General features: G+C 37.9%; 1 protein-coding gene across 7 annotated transcripts in view; it reads left to right on the forward strand.

Moving 5' to 3' along the window:
• Positions 1-18,258, forward strand: part of robo3 (roundabout, axon guidance receptor, homolog 3 (Drosophila)) — a 207,182-nt gene that overhangs the window by 168,129 nt on the left and 20,795 nt on the right. For all 7 annotated transcript variants that reach the window (XM_051121300.1, XM_051121294.1, XM_051121297.1 and 4 more), the window contains 3 exons: positions 6,996-7,120; positions 10,721-10,892; positions 14,003-14,208. In XM_051121300.1, the coding sequence (XP_050977257.1) occupies positions 6,996-7,120; positions 10,721-10,892; positions 14,003-14,208 (503 nt within the window). The remainder of the gene's footprint in view (positions 1-6,995; positions 7,121-10,720; positions 10,893-14,002; positions 14,209-18,258) is intronic.

Below are 18,258 nucleotides of genomic sequence, written 5' to 3' on the forward strand. Positions count from 1 at the left end.
CGCTGAGGCGCTTCTCCAACTGTGCTCATTTTAAGCTGTCCTAAAAAAAGTGGGTCCTATTCCAAACTCTGACAGGACTGATCTTAGCCCATGCATATTACTGTATCCTCAAGGGTGGTAGTGGGAGGGGGGAGTATTTAAAACAGCACAAGCTCTCGGAGAAACCTCATTTATGCAGATGACTCTCTCATTTGATTATGCAGTAAATATACAGCTTACGAATTTGGCAGGTATTGCCGGACAGAAACGGCTGCTCAGCTAGGCATTGTAAACATATGCCCTGTATTGGTGTAGATAACCTGCAATGCTGTAAAGCGTTTAATCGGTTACACTCTAAAGACTGTATTAATTGCATGTAGGGGGTTTTAATTGCGGCGCTGAGCACTGAAGTGTGGCCCTTCCTCACTTTCTGTCCGCATCACTGTTTGACGCTGACAACTGCCTGTCAAGGCGAGTCCCTCTGGGGATAGATGCGATGTTTGAAGAGCCCGACGAATCTGCATACGAGTTTTTGCCGGTGTGTTCGCTAACCACTAACTCTCCCAGAGGGAGCGTGAAGGTGTTGGATCCTTGCGTGTGTTGCGGTCCGTCTTGGGAGGAAGCGAAGTTCCATGAATAATTTTTAGGTTCAGCACTTTTGTTTAGCCTATGTGAGTGGGTGACACTTTTGACCTGTCACTAGCCAGCCAGCCAACCTGGCACCTTCACAGCTCTGTCTACTGCTATTCCATCAAATACACCATCTGTGATACTTCATGGAAGAAATGTCCAGAACGACTTATAGATGTCTTAACAGATGGCATTCTATCTATATCTTGGAATAGTTGTAGTTGATTTTATGGTTGAGCAAGTTGTGTTGTTGTTTTTTCCTCCATAGCTAACTTTAGAAAATAAATTAATGTTTTAATGTGTGTATGTGTGTGTGTGTGTGTGTGTGTGTGTGTACTTGTTTTTGCTACATTGTAGGATAGTAAAACCTGAAATTTTTGACATTGTGGGGACCGACCTGCGGTAAAAACATGTATGTTTCTTAAAAACATACATGTTTTTAAGAAATAAAGGTAATATATATTGACATTTATGTATTGCGATTAATCGATTTGACAGGACCATATATATATATATATATATATATATACAGTATGTGTGTGTGTGTGTTTGTGCTGTCAAATTGATTAATCGCGATTAATCGCATCCAAAATGCAGACATGTTTTTAAGAAATATAGGTAATGTATATTTACGTTTATGTATACACACAGTATATACAGTATATAAATAAATTATGTAAACACACTTTTATTTTGGATGTGATTAATCACGATTAATCGTTTTGACAGGATCGTGTGTGTATTTGTGCTGTCATATTGATTAATTGCGATTAATCGCATCCAAAATGCAGACACGTACATGTTTTTAAGAAATATAGGTAATATTTATTTACATATACGTATACACACAGTATATACAGTATACACACATATTATGTAAGTACACTTTTATTTGGGATGCGATTAATCGCGATTAATTGATTTGACAGGACTATATATATATATATATATATATATATATACACTGTGTGCAGAATTATTAGGCATGTTGATATTCTGGTCATATTTTTTTTCCAAACACATTTTACCAATTCCAAACCACATCAGTCTTAATAACTACTGTCAATTTTGTATTTAATCATTTATATGTGATATATAATTGTCCGTGAAGGCTGGAAGTGAAAAACTCCTTATATTTAGGTGTGCAGAATTATTAGGCATGTTTTCCTTTACAGATAAAATGAGCCAAAAAAGATATTTAACCCAGACTGAAAAGTCCAAATTATTAAATGCCCATAAGAAGAATGCAATACTAATGCATTACAAGAATTTGCAAAGTTAAGTCTTGACCATTGGACAGCGAAATGCTTGTTGAGTCTGCATGGTCAGAAAAAACAGGTGGAGAAGAAAAGATGGATGTTAACTGCAAAAGAATTAGGAATTAAGGTGAAGAATTAGGTGTGACACCATCAGGAACCGTTTCCAGTTCTCCAGCGCCACCATTTTTCAGAACTGCAACCTACCTGGAGTCTTCAGAAGTGCAATGTGTCAGGTTCTCAGAGACTTTGCTTGGTAAAAAATCCTAAAAAATGCTCCTGACTTACAAGAATAACAAGCTGACGTGTTGTTAAATACATGAAGACATTTTTTTTTTTTTTTTTTTTTTTTATAGGCTTTATAGACAGATGAGTTGAGAGTGACTCTTGAAGGACAAGCATCACATCCTCTTGTACCTCTGATTCAAGAATTTATCTTCCAAAATCTGGCAGTAATTTTTGGGAGTTCATTTTAGTCCATCTCTGCAAGTCAGACTTTTCAGGATAAGAGACTAAACATGAACTCCCAAAACTTACTGCCAGATTTTGGAAGATAAATTCTTGAATCAGAGGCACAAGAGGATGTGATGCTTGTCCTTCAAGAGTCACTCTCAACTCATCTGTCTATAAAGCCTATAAAAAAAAAAAAAGAAAAAATGTCTTCATGTATTTAACAACACGTCAGCTTGTTATTCTTGTAAGTCAGGAGCATTTTTTAGGATTTTTTACCAAGCAAAGTCTCTGAGAACCTGACACATTGCACTTCTGAAGACTCCAGGTAGGTTGCAGTTCTGGAAAATGGTGGCGCTGGAGAACTGGAAACGGTTCCTGATGGTGTCACACCTAATTCTTCACCTTAATTCCTAATTCTTTTGCAGTTAACATCCATCTTTTCTTGTCCACCTGTTTTTTCTGACCATGCAGACTCAACAAGCATTTCGCTGTCCAATGGTCAAGACTTAACTTTGCAAATTCTTGTAATGCATTAGTATTGCATTCTTCTTATGGGCATTTAATAATTTGGACTTTTCAGTCTGGGTTAAATCTCTTTTTTGGCTCATTTTATCTGTAAAGGAAAACATGCCTAATAATTATGCACACCTAAATATAAGGAGTTTTTCACTTCCAGCCTTCACGGACAATTATATATCACATATAAATGATTAAATACAAAATTGACAGTAGTTATTAAGACTGATGTGGTTTGGAATTGGTAAAATGTGTTTGGAAAAAAAATATGACCAGAATATCAACATGCCTAATAATTCTGCACACAGTGTATATATATACACACATTAATACGTAATTTTTTTTATTATATTAATTTATTTTTCTGAATTTATTTGGCCCATATTTCAAAGAGCTGGCATTCTCATCCACTTGATTTGTCTTTGAAAAGCGTGGTATTTTTTTTTGGTGGTAGAGGTATTATGTATATTTTAAGTCCTTTCCCTAAATCTTCTCCCTGTCATATCACATTAGCATGCATCTGACACCTCCATTCTCTCAAAACTCCATGCTGTTTCTGTAATGTTGTTTTAACTGGTAATTATTTATCACAGCCCAAGGCACATTCTGTTAGTCGCTTTCGCTTCTTGTTGCTACATATTTTTAGAGTGAAATCTCTTGAGACTGTGTCTGTTTCTGTGACATCTCATTTTCCCATTAATATTCACAGTCATATATATTCATTTTTGTAAATTTAGAGAAGACTCATAAGATTTGTGGTATTACATACCATTAAGTCAATATTTCAGTCCTTGCATCAGCCCAGGTGAGAAATGCAGTCAATAATGCCAGGGGAATGGGAAATTGGTATCATTACCTCTCCAGTTTGCTTTGAGGACTAGTGTCCCAAATTATAGCGACAAGGGATGTGTTTCAGATTTGACCTCCGGGGTCAGCAATATGGCTCCTGCTTGACCTTTGGACAGCAACCCCAATGACCCCTGTGGCCAGGCTCCCTATTGAGCCTTGTTCTGTTCCAACATGCTTGTCGCCTGCAAGCTGTGATGCAGCCTACGCTCAGCGACATATTCTACGAGAAAAAGCCAGCAGGCAGGCAGGGAGCCAATCGGAAAATTGATCTGAGACAGCTGTATTGATGCAGATTGCATCTTTTGGATTATATTTGACTTTTGTAATAAAAGAGACAAAAAGAAAAAGAAAAAGAGGCTACGCCAGTGGTGGGGTGAAATACAAGACTGATTGAGGTAGATCGTGTGACAAATAGAGTGCAGTTTGTTAGGCGCATTAGTAGGGAAGGTGCAAACGCTATCAGCCCTTCGGCTTGATGAATTAGTGGGAAATTTAAGGTGAGCTAAAGGAGAAAGACCTTCCTGAGTATAAATGCGTGTTGTCAGAGCCGACACGTCACTCTAATCGTGTGTGAAATGCTAGAAAAAAAATTGCACAGGAGAGGGAAGGAGGATGAGAAATCAATTAGCCAGTGAAGGTTAAAGGTGACAGGATTGCACATTCACAGACACCTGATAAAGGGCAATAGCACGGAAATAATCAATACCCATCAGCCCAGCTGAGCTCCCACAACTAAAAGCCGATCATCAGTTTAGTTTATATTCCACCCTCGACGCTAAAATTTCAAATCCCGTCTGTCACGCAGCATCCTCTACTAATATGGGAATTTGTTCCTGCAAAAGACCTATCAGTCTCAGGCACAATTCAAAATGGAAGAACTGGCTCCCTTTCAATTCATGAGTGAGAATTTGAGTTGAATTGGCCACACCTCACCGGAAATTGAATTGGAGTGGAAGTGGAATTTACTAAATGTCCATCCATCTATCCATCCATTTGTCTATTTATTCATTCATTCATTCATCTGTCCATCCATCCAAAAACCCACCCTCTCATCTGTGCATACACCCTTTCATCCCATCCATCCATCCATCCATCCACCCGTCTGTCCATCCATCCGTCCAACCTTCTGTCCATTTATCCATTCACCCATCCAGCCACCGGTCCATCCATCCATACATCCATGCATCCGAATAAAAGATGTCAGAACGTAAGAATGTCCATCAACCCATCCATTCATTCAGCCATCCGTCCAGTCATTCATTCATTCATTCATCCACCTATTCCATCCATCTATCCATCCGTCTGTCCACCCGTCCATGCATCCATTCATTCATCCAGCCATCCATTAATTTATCCATCCATCAATCCATCCAACCATTCATCCACCCGTCCAGCCGTCCATCCATCCACTCGTCCGTCCATCCATCCACTTGTCCGTCCATCAACCCATCCATTCATTCAGCCATCCGTCCAGTCATTCATTCATTCATTCATCCACCTGTTCCATCCATCTATCCATCCGTCTGTCCACCCATCTGTGCATCCATTCATTCATCCAGCCATCCATTAATTTATCCATCCATCAATCCATCCAACCATTCATTTACCCGTTCAGCCATCCATCCATCCACTCGTCCGTCCGTCCATCCACTTGTCCGTCCATCCATCTATCCATCCATTTGTCCATCTATCCATTCACCCCCGTCCATGCATCCACCCGTCCAGCCTTCCACCCGTCCATCCGTCCATCATCCACCCATCCATCATCCATCTATCCATCTATCCATCCATCCATTCAGTCATCCATCCACCTATCCATTCCCCCATCCGTCTGTCCACCTGTCCGTCCATCCATCCATCCATTTGTCCATCTTTCCATCCACCCCCCGTCCATCTGTCCATCCATCCACCTTTCCAGCCGTCCATCCACACATCCATCCATCCACCCATCTGCCATCCATTCATCCGTCCACAAAAAAATGACAGATATGTGGAAAAAATATGCGAAATTGCATATTTTTATGCGAAAGTACAATTAATCAGTTAGAAATTCGTAACCTTTTTGGGTTCATCTGACCTAGTTCAGAGACATTTCTTGTGTATGATAAAAGATATTCAGAATGAAATGAAACACAAGTCTCAACATTCTAAAAAAATGCTTCATTTTTAAAACATTTTATCAGGATTTAAGTGATTAAATTCATTACAAAAAAGAAAATGTGTTGGGTCTAGGTTGAAACTGTTCAAGGCCTTGTGATGTTGCCGGGTAGAAAGATGGCTGCAGGGCAGATAAGACCAGCAGATTAGCATCCATCACGAACAACCATTGATCAAACTCGCACTAAGGGCAAGAACCAAGCAGCCGCGGCAGAAAAAAGGCAACAAGGTCTCATCAAAGAGACTGAGCGAGAGAAAGTGAACGAGGTGGAAGAATGGATCTGCAGAGAGATAGATGAGACAAACCCAGTGGCCACCCAATGATGCTCTTGGGAGTTTGAGAGTCCTCGTTTATATCCAGACACTCATTAGTGGACAGAAAATGTACATTAGGCCAAAGAGGCCAGATTACTAATATATAAATGTATATTTGCTCTCAGTACGCCCGCATATCCCCCACAAGATAAGGGCTCTTCAGCACTGCATCAGATGTACTATCATGTGCTTTAAAGTATCTCTGCAGGCAGAGAGAAGAAAAGACTTCCATAATAATTAAGCTCTTTATATCCATCACTCTCTGCTCAGAAAGACCAGCACTGAAACCTCTGCCTTCAGTAATTATATGTATTTGGTTATAGGCCTACTTGAATTTTCAAAAGCCCTGCTTTGTGTCAAAACAGTCCTGCAATATGATATGGATTAGTTTTGGTCATGATTTTCAGAGCAAATCCTAAGTGTTTATAGGTAAAGGTGTCTGTTGGTTTTGTTGCATATTTTCAGCTAAATATAGTGAGGGTTACTGTATGACCTCTGACTTAGTTTAAACAGACGTCATAGCTCTGTTTGCATACTAATGATGCTACACTAACCTTATCTCCTTGTGCAGAACTGGTACCAGAATGTGGCACTATGCACAATATCAGCTATGACAGCTTTACAGCATGCCACCAGCAGTACTAACACACACAGTTCTTCTCCTTGGGCGACTCAAGTTTAGACTAAACAAAACTGCCAGACTGTGTAACTGTAGGACAGTCTCACCTTGGAGGAGTTCTATAGATAGCAGAACATTCCAGAAGCTCATATAGACTCTATAGGGTCTTGATTTGTTGTGTGTGGATCTGCAGCTTCATAAGTTTCCTTTCTCCTCTTCAGTGCCTCCTCAGATCGTGGTGCGTCCGCGGGATCAGATCTCTGCCCAAGGCCGTACTGTCACCTTTCTTTGTGGAACGAAGGGAAATCCCCCTCCCGCTGTGTTCTGGCAGAAAGAAGGCAGTCAGGTAAGAGACAACAGTACACAGATGCACGCCAGGGAACCCTTACAGTCAGTGTCAAAACACATCAAGGTATCTGCCGGATACTGTCATTGTGCTTCTTTAAAGAAAGGGTCAGACTCTAGGGTAGTGACCAAGTATATCTGTAAAAAACAAAGCTTTGCTTTATAAGGATTCAAAGACTAAAAGACAAAATTGAATCTTTGCTGGATTTGGCTGTGTTGAAATTCTTTGAGAATCGAGTGTGAAAAAAGTTTTGCTTACTGTTGTTTTTTACAATGGGCTTAAAAATATTTTGATATTTAAAGGGATAGTTCACCCAAAAATGAAAATTATGTCATTAATTACTCATCCTCATGTTGTTTCAATGTCATAAGACATTTGTTCATCTTCAGAACACAAGTACTCTTACAAACGTGGGTCAAAGACTGAAACAGAAGAGAAGAATTTGTTAAATAATGTCATTATTTTTGTTTTCTTTACACACAAAAAGTATTCTCGTAACTTCATAAAATTACGGTTGAACCACTGATGTCACATGGACTATTTTAACAATGTCCTTACTACCTTTCTGGGCCTTGAACGTGTCAGTTGTGTTGCTGTCTATGCAGGGTCAGAAAGCTTTTGGATATCATCAAATATAGCTTGATTTGTGTTTTGAAGATGAATGAAGGTCTTACGGGTTTGGAACAACATGAGGATGAGTAGTTAATGTCAGAATTTTCATTTTTGGGGGAACTGTCCCTGGCCACACCGTTTAAAAATGAAGTATATGTGTCGGCGCCGATAGCCTTGTGGGCAGCACGCGACATATAGCGCTGTTGTGCGCTATATGGCGTCCCGTGTTTGAATCCCGACTTGAGGACCTTTCCCGTTCCCGCCCCCCCCCATCTCTCTCCCATCTCACTTCCTGTCCTTTCTGATCTGTCCTGTCTGTAATAAAGGCAAAATGCCAAAAAAATAAATCTTCAAAAATGAAGTATATGTAATAAAAAATACAGCGATATAAGGTAGAAAAAAAAAAAAAAAATTCCCAACACCCATTAAAAATCCACACTATGGATCTGTGAGTGACACTTTTAAGATTGTGAGTGGGAAGGCAAGTCTAGTGCCTATATAGGCTGGGAATCTGATGGATTTATTTTTCATTATCCAGCTGATCTCACCTAGAGGATGAGTTTCTCCAGACGCACTTTTGCTCTGAAAACAAATGTCTGGCTGGCTGTCTTTGAAACATGTGTATTGTTACTTGTAATCACATGTTTGCTGACATGACAGCAAACATATGATTACAAATGACAATACATACAATGTGTTTGACAGGTGATCATGCATAACTGGATCGCTGAACTCAAATCAGTGTTGTGTGTGTTTATGAAATCTGTATGGAGGTGAATCTTCAAAAGTATACATACGCTTGATTCTTATTACTGTGTTGTCGCCTGAATGATCCACAGCTGTTTTTTTTTTTTTTTTTTGGTGATAGTTTTTCATGAGTGCCTTGTTTGTCGTGAACAGTTAAACTGTCCGCTGTTCTTCAAAAAAATCCTTCAGGTCCTACAAATTCTTTGGTTTTTCAACATTTTTGTGTATTTAAACCCTTTAAAAGAATAACTATATGATTTTGAGATCCATGTTTTCACAACTAGAACAACTAAGGGACTCATGCAACTATTACAGAAGGTTCAAATACTCATTGATGCTCCAGAAGGAAAAACGATGCATTAAGAGCTGGGGGTGAAAACTTTTGAACAAAATGAAGATGTGTACATTTTTTTCTAGTTTTGCCTAAATATCATATTTTTTCATTAAGTACTGCCCTTCAGAAGCTATAGCAGATAGTTACATGTTTTCCAGAAGACAAACAAAGTTAAATTTACCCTGAAATTCAAATTCAAAAAATGTTCACCCCCCCCCGGCTCTTAATGCATTGTGTTTCCTTAAATTTACCTGGACATTTTACATTCAGTATTCATGTTTATAAGAAGCAAAAAGAACTACACAGGTTTTTTTTTTTAATCAGTCCAAGGAGTTTCAGAGTCAAAAGGACAAAATGAAAGAAATAGAGAGAGGCTGCCTTTCAGCCAGTTTGGATACTGGTGACAGGCCATTCACTGGGTTAGAAGGAAGTCTGGGATTTCTGCAGGAGCTTGTTCACGTTCATGTCTCCTCATTGGGTCAGAGGGGGATAGAACATGTCCCTGGGCCCTGCTAGATAACACGCTCATGTCTCTATTAATAAAGCACAGCCGAAGAAATGAAGATATAAGCCTCTGGTTGTTCTAAAGCACTCGGAGGAAGGAAACCAGTTCCCGTATCCCTCCCACCATCCTTTCTTATATCCCTTCATCCTTCTTTTTTCGTCAAGCCGAGTGTGTCATAGGCCAGAGGTGATCAAATATCCGCTGTACGACGGGCCGTGAACTCCTCTCCGGTTAATCTCTCGTCTATTCTTTGTTTTTCTGTGTGGCCGATCTTTAAGGTCAGTAGATATAGAACAGAACTGAGGATGAGGGTGAGTCCGGTCAGAGCCAGAGGGCTGGGGTGAGGGGGTCACTGGATTATCCCCAAAAATGAAACAGTGACACACACACTGCCAAGTAAGAACAATAGGGCAGCTGTCAGTGTTGCAGCCTCATGCTAAAGGAGGAAGACTCTTTAAAATCCTTCGGCCTTGTCTTTTGTATATCTGGCATTCTTTCTGACCCCCCTGTCTCAGACACCAGCTGAGATAACGCAGCTATTGTTCGTCTCATGTGTGGATGTGAATCTCAGCGGTCAACTAAATTTATACCCGAGTATCTCGTTGAATGCACAGTGATGTTCTATTAATGTAAATGCAAATCAGCTATTTCATCCAAGCTCTTAAATCGAAGTGATTGTGATGAGTCATAAATTATATCAGGGGACTGATTATCCCATATCCTTTTTTAATATATTTGTAATTTGTATCAGTAGCAAACAGTAATGCAACAAATAATGCATGTTAAAATGATTTTACTATAATTAAGGGCGATCATGTTTGCACAAAACATGGGGGGTGAAAACTTTTGGGATTTGAAGATCAGGGTAAAGTCAACTTATTTTGTCTTCTGGGAAACATGTAAGTATCCTCTGTAGCATTTGAAGGGCAGTGCTAAATAAAATGTGATATTTAGGCAAAATAAGAAAAATGTACACATGTACTCCGTTCTGTTCAAAAGTTTTCACCCCCCGCTTAATATTATAATCAGTGAGCATTTGAATCTTCAGTAATAGTTGGTGTGACAAGATGGCTCTCAAAATCATACAGTCATTGTTGGAAAGGGTTCAAATACACAAAAATGCAGGAAAACCAAAGAATTTGTGGGACCTGGAGGAATTTTTTAAGGAACGACAAGCAGTTTAACAACTCATGAACAACTATCAAAAAAATGTAATTGAATTTATACAACAGTTTTTTCTGTTCCTGGAATCTGATTGGCTGAGAGGAGTGCAATATTCTAGTGATATAGGAATTCCAACTTTGTGTTTTGAGCTATATTGCTAAAAATCAGCAATTTTAAATGTGATTTATCATATTTTGTCTTTTTTGATAGTTTAACAAAATTTTGTTGGTCTGAACAGGTCCTGCTGTTTCCCAGTCAGCCACCTTCACAGTCAGGCCGTTTTTCGGTGTCGTTAAGCGGAGAGCTGACCATTACAGATGTGCACAGCGAGGATTCTGGGTACTACATCTGCCAGGCCATCAGTGTGGCGGGCAGCATCTTGACCAAAGCCCTGCTGGAGGTGGAAAGCAGTGAGTAAATTCTTCAAACTAGCTTTGGACAGACACACACACACAGTTGCCCTTTTATACACCCCCACCAGCTCCATCAAACACCGGCGGTCGGCTCGTATTGATATTTTAATATCAATCTAACTACATTAAACGTCCAGAACTGTACATGTAATTGAATTGCTTGTGTGAGGCCTTATCACAAAGATTTGAGTAATATTTTTGTTTGCGTTTGAACAAATTGCCGCTTCGCCCCACCGCAGCCTTCTTGCTCTAAACCAAAATAAATTAAAAAGTCTTCAAAGCTGCCCCAAATTAAAATTTCTGCTTCTGCAAATGAGAGAACAGCAGGAAGCTCTGGAGACGTAATCAGAAAGGACAGGGCACAATCGAGCTATGCAAATAACCCCAGGAACATATGCCGCCTCCGTCATGCTCCCCGGTAACAGGATAAACTGTTTATGTGTACTCCACGTGTGTGCGCGTGTACTCAGCACATCACACGAAAAACCTTCGCCAAGAGTCCAATATCGGCACAGTCTGCTGTAGGTTTGCTTAAAAAAATCAGGATTATGAAATATAATCGCATTTCCCAGAACCCCCTGTGCCTGTTGTGGTCTCTAAAGATGACAACCCTGGCATGCTGGCATCTGATGTTTGCTGTAATGTTCTTAGCTGAAACACAATGATCTATGGAAGGACATATATATATATGCAGCGCAAGGTCATTGCACCCAAGAATGTGGTTCTTCGTGCCTATGAATTTCACATCATGTAGAAACACAACACGGTTTTGTTTGAGCAATACAGCCTTCGTCTTCTTTCTGACCTTATGGTCTTTTCTTTTTCTTGCTGCAGTGGAGGGAAAATGTCAGAGATGCAGGCTGCCTTTTCCAGGTCCTTGTTTTTTCAAATGAGAATGCTAAAGTAACCGAATTGTCAATTATTTATCTGTGGACTTTCCTCCTCGCTTAGGTCAATAGACAGTAGGTTTTGCAGCTCTAGTCAAACAAATAATACATTATTCATGGAAACACGGCCGTGTTAAGCCATCACATAGAAGGTCTATAGAAGGAGATGCGGCTGAACGAGACGAAATGGAAGAATAAATTGTAGAAGAACGCAGGCTACTGTAATTATTCTAGAGTGCTGCGTTGAAATGCATTATTATGCATTTCATTGCTGCATGTCTTTGAACTTGGAAAATTTCACTACTTCCTATGTGGAAAAGTGCAGTAAAATGCCTTTTTTTCAATGCTGTAAGAAATTACATAAGAGGCATTTGTACGTGGTCACATAAATTTGACCCAGTGGAAATAATAATACTTCTTTTTTGCATTTTTGCATTTACTATTACAGATTTTGGGTCCGTAAGTTTTGTTTTTGTTTTTGAATAAAGGCTGCATTTATTTGATCGATAATAATATTGTAAAATTGTGAAATATTATTATAATTTAAAATAACTGGTTTCTATTTAATGCAAGTTATTCCTGTGAGTTTTCAGCAGCTATTATTCCAGTCTTTAGTGTTACTTGATTGATCATAAATCATTGTAATATGCTGATTTGGTGCTCAGGAAACATTTTTTATTATTATCAATGTTGAAAACAGTATTATATATATAACCAGAGATCTCAAGTAGGAATATGCCACATTTGCCTTTGAACGGAGCACATCATAAGTCCTGCATAATCTTGGGGAAATTTTGTGTATTTAATACCATGCAGCTGTAGAGTAGATCCATCTTTACTAGTTATTGACCCATTAATGTTGTACAGCAAGCTTTAAAGCATGGAATAATTTTGTTATAGCACAACACAGCCTGCTAAATGTGTTAAAATGCATTTGGCTCAGTTCCACTACGCAATAACAATATACATTCATTTCAAAAAGAGTTTATAGCTGCGCTGCGGTTCAGTCAAATGATACCTGGAAACCTGTGTCATAGATCTAATTAAAATCAGATGAATTACTAATCTTTTCTGTTTGGCAGACTGCAAGTTTGCAAACAAATGGCCAGTTATTTTAAGTTGTTTTATTTTAATGGCCAGTTTATTTTTAGTTGTTTAGTTTAGTTTAGTTTAGTTTAGTTATGAGGCCTGTGCCATAGATCTAATTGAAATCAGATGAATTACTGATCTTTTCTGTTTGGCTTTTTTTTTTCTTTTTTTTTGGCAGGCTGTTAGTATGCAAAACATTGGTCAGTTAAATTCAGTGATTTATTTTATTTTATTTTATTTTATTTTATTTTATTTTATTTTATTTTATTTTATTTTATTTTTTGTTTTGTTTTATTAATTTTATTTCATTGTTTTATTTTTTATTTTAATTTATTTTATTTTAGATTATTTTATTTTAATTTTAATTTTATTTTATTTATTATTTTTTTTATTTTGTTTTATTTTATTTCATTTCATTTCATTTTATTTTATTTTATTTTATTTTAGGAGGCCTGTGTCATAGATCTAATTAAAATCAGTTGAATTACTGATCTTTTCTGTTTGGCAGACTGTAAGAGTGCAAAACACATGGCCAGTATTATTTTATTTTAATTTATTTTATTATATTAATTATTTTGTTGTATTATTTTATTTTTATTTTATATTTTATTTTATTTTAGATTTGTTATTTTAGATTTTTATTTTATTTTATTACTTTGTTTTATTTTTTGTTTTATTTTATTTTATTTTATTTTATTTTATTTTATTTTATTTTATTTTAGGAGGCCTGTGTCATAGATCTAATTAAAATCAGTTGAATTATTGATCTTTTCTGTTTGGCAGGCTGTAACTGTACAAAACAAATGGCCAGTTTTATTTTAATATTTTATTTTATTTTTTTATTTTATTTTATTTTTACCTTTTGCGGAATGCATCACTGCACAGATTAATGTAGCACTAGACATTTGAAACTCTTCCTAATTGTATTTATTTTCATCATTATATGTACTACTGCACGATGATATTGAATTTTACCATCATGCTACTCTCAAAATCTCAATTAGCATAATTCCTAGTGTGTATTTTTCAACAATCTCTTGTGTATAATTTGAACGAGGTGGAGGATACGGTGGTGTTACATGCAAATTTGGTTCTTGTGGCCCACGCCTCTCTCATTCTCTTCACCCATAGCCCCATCCGACCGGATCCCTCCCATCATCCGCCAAGGACCGGCCAACCAAACGCTCGCTCCGGGCACCACGGCCCAATTGCAGTGCCACGTGATGGGCAACCCACTTCCAAGCATCCAATGGGAGCGCGACGGCCAGAGAATCCTGGGCAACGACGAGCGCATTAGCCTAATGGAAAATGGCACTCTACAAATCACAGCCCTGCAGGTACTTCAGTCAAGATAGTGTTTAAGTGTACTACAAGGGTCTGTTTTTCAGCATGTACAGCTCTTATTTTACAAAATGCTAATGCCCAGGGGGTTTTAACATATGTTTTTTTCGAATCGAGCCCTCTTCAGTACATGTCCCGTCATGGGTGTCTCTTTTCGTTGACAGACACCATATGCTATCATACGAATTTCCCTTGCCGTGCATTTTCAGACACACCGGTGTGACGTTTAGATACAGATGATTGCTGTAAAATGTCATTACCCTATCCGATCAATGGCGGGGGCATGAAACGCGCAATCGAGTTTACAGCAAACAGGCAGGCTTAATTAGCAGATCGATTTTAATACTTCGGTTTCGGGGTGACCGAGCCGCTCATGCAAGAGTTGTGCACAGCGATAAAACCGGTAATTATGACTGTAATGGGAATGTGTGCCGTCGTTAGTGTTAGCGAACGCTAGCCTAATGAAATCCATTCCTCAAGGCCTCAGGGGTGTGTGCGATTGCAGGTTTCACCTGAGGTCGCGGCACTGCCGTGAACAGAGCTGATGTGTTAATTGATTGTGCCCGGGAATGATTAACAGTCACTCATGCCTTAATTAAATGCTCATTCTGGGATATAGAAAGGTGGGGAGGCTTGCAATCTTTATGTGCTACTCTCAGCAACCCTGTACTTTAAACGTGCTCTTGATATTCAGTGGCTTTGCAGACGGCTAGCGCCAAAAATTGCATTTAAGTGGCAGCCTCGTTTATCAGTGACAGTTTAAGGTTTTGTGTTATATTTTGTTTATTTGGCTTGTTAAACGTTGCACGCTTTGTTCAGATGGGCATCTTTGGCTCTGGTGTTGGCCCTGTCCTCTATGGTCTGGTGCCTCCGTTGGCCCCCTTTAGTCCACGATTACCCCGGCATGATGGGAGAGCGCAAGGGGGCACGGAGACTGGGGTTTGCACAGATGGTAGCGTGCGAGTGTGTGAGGGAAAGAGAGAGAAAGGGAGAGCGATGTGAAAAGGTGCCATTATACCGGGAGAATCGCCAGAAACGGCCTGCTCTCGACTGTGCCAGGGGAGTGAGGAAAAAAGATATGTGAATTGAGTGTGTGTGTGTTAGAGAAAAACTAATAGCTTGGAATTGTTCACCCCAAAATTCGGTCTTTATTTATTCCCCAGCACATTGTTCCAAACCTGTATGGCTTTTTTTGTTGTTGTAAAGGGAGAATTTTGGAAGGATATCCTTGGCCAGTATTTTTAGTACAATGAAAATGAATGAGAATGGGGTTGTCAAGCTCCAAAATGACAAAAGAACCACCATGAAAGCATATCAAATGACTTGAGCCCTATATTTTTAAGTCTTCTGAAGCCATTTGATAGCTTTTTCTGAGCAACAGACCAGTGTTTAATATTATTTGTGTTATTTATTGTATAATAATATTTATTATCAACTTTTATTTGTTTATTTATTTTATTTTTAGTAATTTTGTAATTTTTAGTAATTAAATGTGCTTTTGGCAAGTTCTTTTTTTTTCCATTTTGACATTTTTATTTCAGTTCAGTCATTTTAGTACTTTCTTTCAGTTTATCATCTTACATTTGTTTGTTTTAAATCTTGTTAATAATTCTTTTAAATAACAATAGCAACAGGTGCTCTTGTCACCTTTGTAGGAGTTCTTGAGAGAAGTAGTAATGTCTGATACATGACAAATGATTCTCTTGAGTCAAATCTTTTCAGTGAATCAGTTGATTCAGTTTAGTTCATACAATGTTTAACTGAATCAACCACTGTTGAATAAACTGATTCATTAATAGATCTTTAATGAAGATAGAATATAATCGTTTATGATGTCTGATACATGACAAATGATTCATTTGAGTCAAATCTTTTCAATGAATTTGTTGATTCAGTTTACATTGCACAAAATGTTTAATCGAACCAGCTAATGTTGAATCAACTGATTCATTCTTAGATCTTCAATGAAGATAGAATAGAATCATTTGTGATGGCTGATACATGACAAATGATTCTTTTTTTAGTCAAATTTTTTCAATGAATCTGTTGATTCAGTTTACATTACTCAAAATGTTTAATTGAATCAACTAATGTTGAATCAACTGATTCATTCTTAGATCTTCAATGAAGATAGAATAGAATCATTTGTGATGGCTGATACATGACAAATGATTCTTTTTTTAGTCAAATTTTTTCAATGAATCTGTTGATTCAGTTTACATTACTCAAAATGTTTAATTTTGAATCATCCGATTCATTCAAAGATCTAACTCAAAAGAATAATTCTTTCACAAATCATGACTTGGTTCTAAGTTAGACTGACTCTGTGAACTGATTGCAGTGGTTAAATGCCCACTTCAGAAAAAAATGATCAGGCAACTTATATTTCAGTCGTTGCATGACTTCAAAAGACTTGAAATATAACACGAGCCGTAGTGCTTTTGAGTTCTTTTTGAACTTGAAAGCCTCAATTCCCATTCATTGTAATTGCATGGAAAAGAGCGACCAGCACATTCTTCGAAATAGCACCTTTTGTGTTCCACAGAAGAAAGAAAGTCATACAGGTTTGGAATGACATGAGGGTGGGGTGAACTATCCCTTTAAATGTGTAAAGGGTGTGAATTCGTATTATCAAAATATTTAGCTCCTTATTTACTTTCCCGCTCATGCATTTTTAACCGTGTGTTTAGCACTGAGCCCAGAGCTGCCATCCGTGATTAATCAGTCGATGCCCAGTTGCTTACCTCTCTGAGCTCTTCCAGTTTTCCACCAGGTCTAACCAATGAGGTTATCCACTCAAAAGAGGAAGAGGTCACAGAGAAAACTGTTTCTACACCTTGAGTTTGCTCTCCTCCTCCTCCCAGGAGAGCTTCATAAGTGACCAAAATAACACTCTCAACAACACACTCCTGTACTGCCTGAGGATATAAAGCTACTCTTCACTACATGGGTTCAGACATTTTTTGTCTTCTCTACTACTATCTGCTGTTTACGTCAGCTGCTGTTTAATTCATGCTAACATGCATTATGCTAGTCTCTACATAAAAATGAGATTAAGGGGGAAACAGACACATCACAAGTGCGCAGACAGTAATTCGAGGTCATGGTGTGCGAATGTATGTGTGCATCACCGATGAGTCAAATCCTCAGACGTGTCATTGGTGCCCCTGAGCTGTCAGCACTATTAGATCGCTGTCACGGAGAGAGAGAAAGAGAAAAGCTTTACTACATCTCTCACTGTCGTAAGCAATTTCTGCCTGACTTCTCCCCTTGGCCCTGTGGTAAAAATTTAATGCCCCTCGCCCTCTCCACCGCCTGCCAATTTGTCTTTGTATTTTCTTTTTCTTTCTGTACGTTCGGTAAACCAATGCAAACTCAGATGATAGACATAGATATCTTAAATCGAACTGGCAGATGAAAATTCACTCGGGTTTCCACAATGGAAAGGTTTTAAGATTGACGGAGACACTAGTATGAAAACAATCTCAAACTCTGATGGGTTCAGCCGATTGAGCTGTTTAGTGTGGTTTGTGATTTTAAAGTGTTTAATGGGTTAGACAGTTGCATATTGATTTCTGTCTAATGTTATTTGCATACACTACCATTCAAAAGATTTTTTGTTTATTCAGAATGGATGCATTTCATCGATAAAAAGTCACAGTAAAGACATCTATAATGTTTTCTATTTCAAATAAATGCTGTTCTTTTGAACTTTTTATTCAGCAAAGAATCTTGAACATTGATGATAATAATAAGAAATGTTTTTTGAGAACCAGAGCTTATTAAAATGATTTCTGAAGGATCATGTGACATTGAAGATTGGAGTAATGGATGATGAAAATTTAACTTCACTATCACAAGAACACTTTACATTTTACGATGTATTGAAATAGAAAAAAGTTATTTTTATATTATAATATTTCACTATATTTTTATTTTACTTTATTAATTTATTAATTAATTTTATTAATTTATTTTAATTTTGATCAGATTAGCCCTGGTGATAACTTCGCTATCAAAAGAATAAATTACATTTTAAATTACAT

This window comes from Labeo rohita, chromosome 10, assembly GCF_022985175.1.
Source record: "Labeo rohita strain BAU-BD-2019 chromosome 10, IGBB_LRoh.1.0, whole genome shotgun sequence".
In the NCBI taxonomy this organism is placed as follows: Eukaryota; Metazoa; Chordata; class Actinopteri; order Cypriniformes; family Cyprinidae; genus Labeo; species Labeo rohita.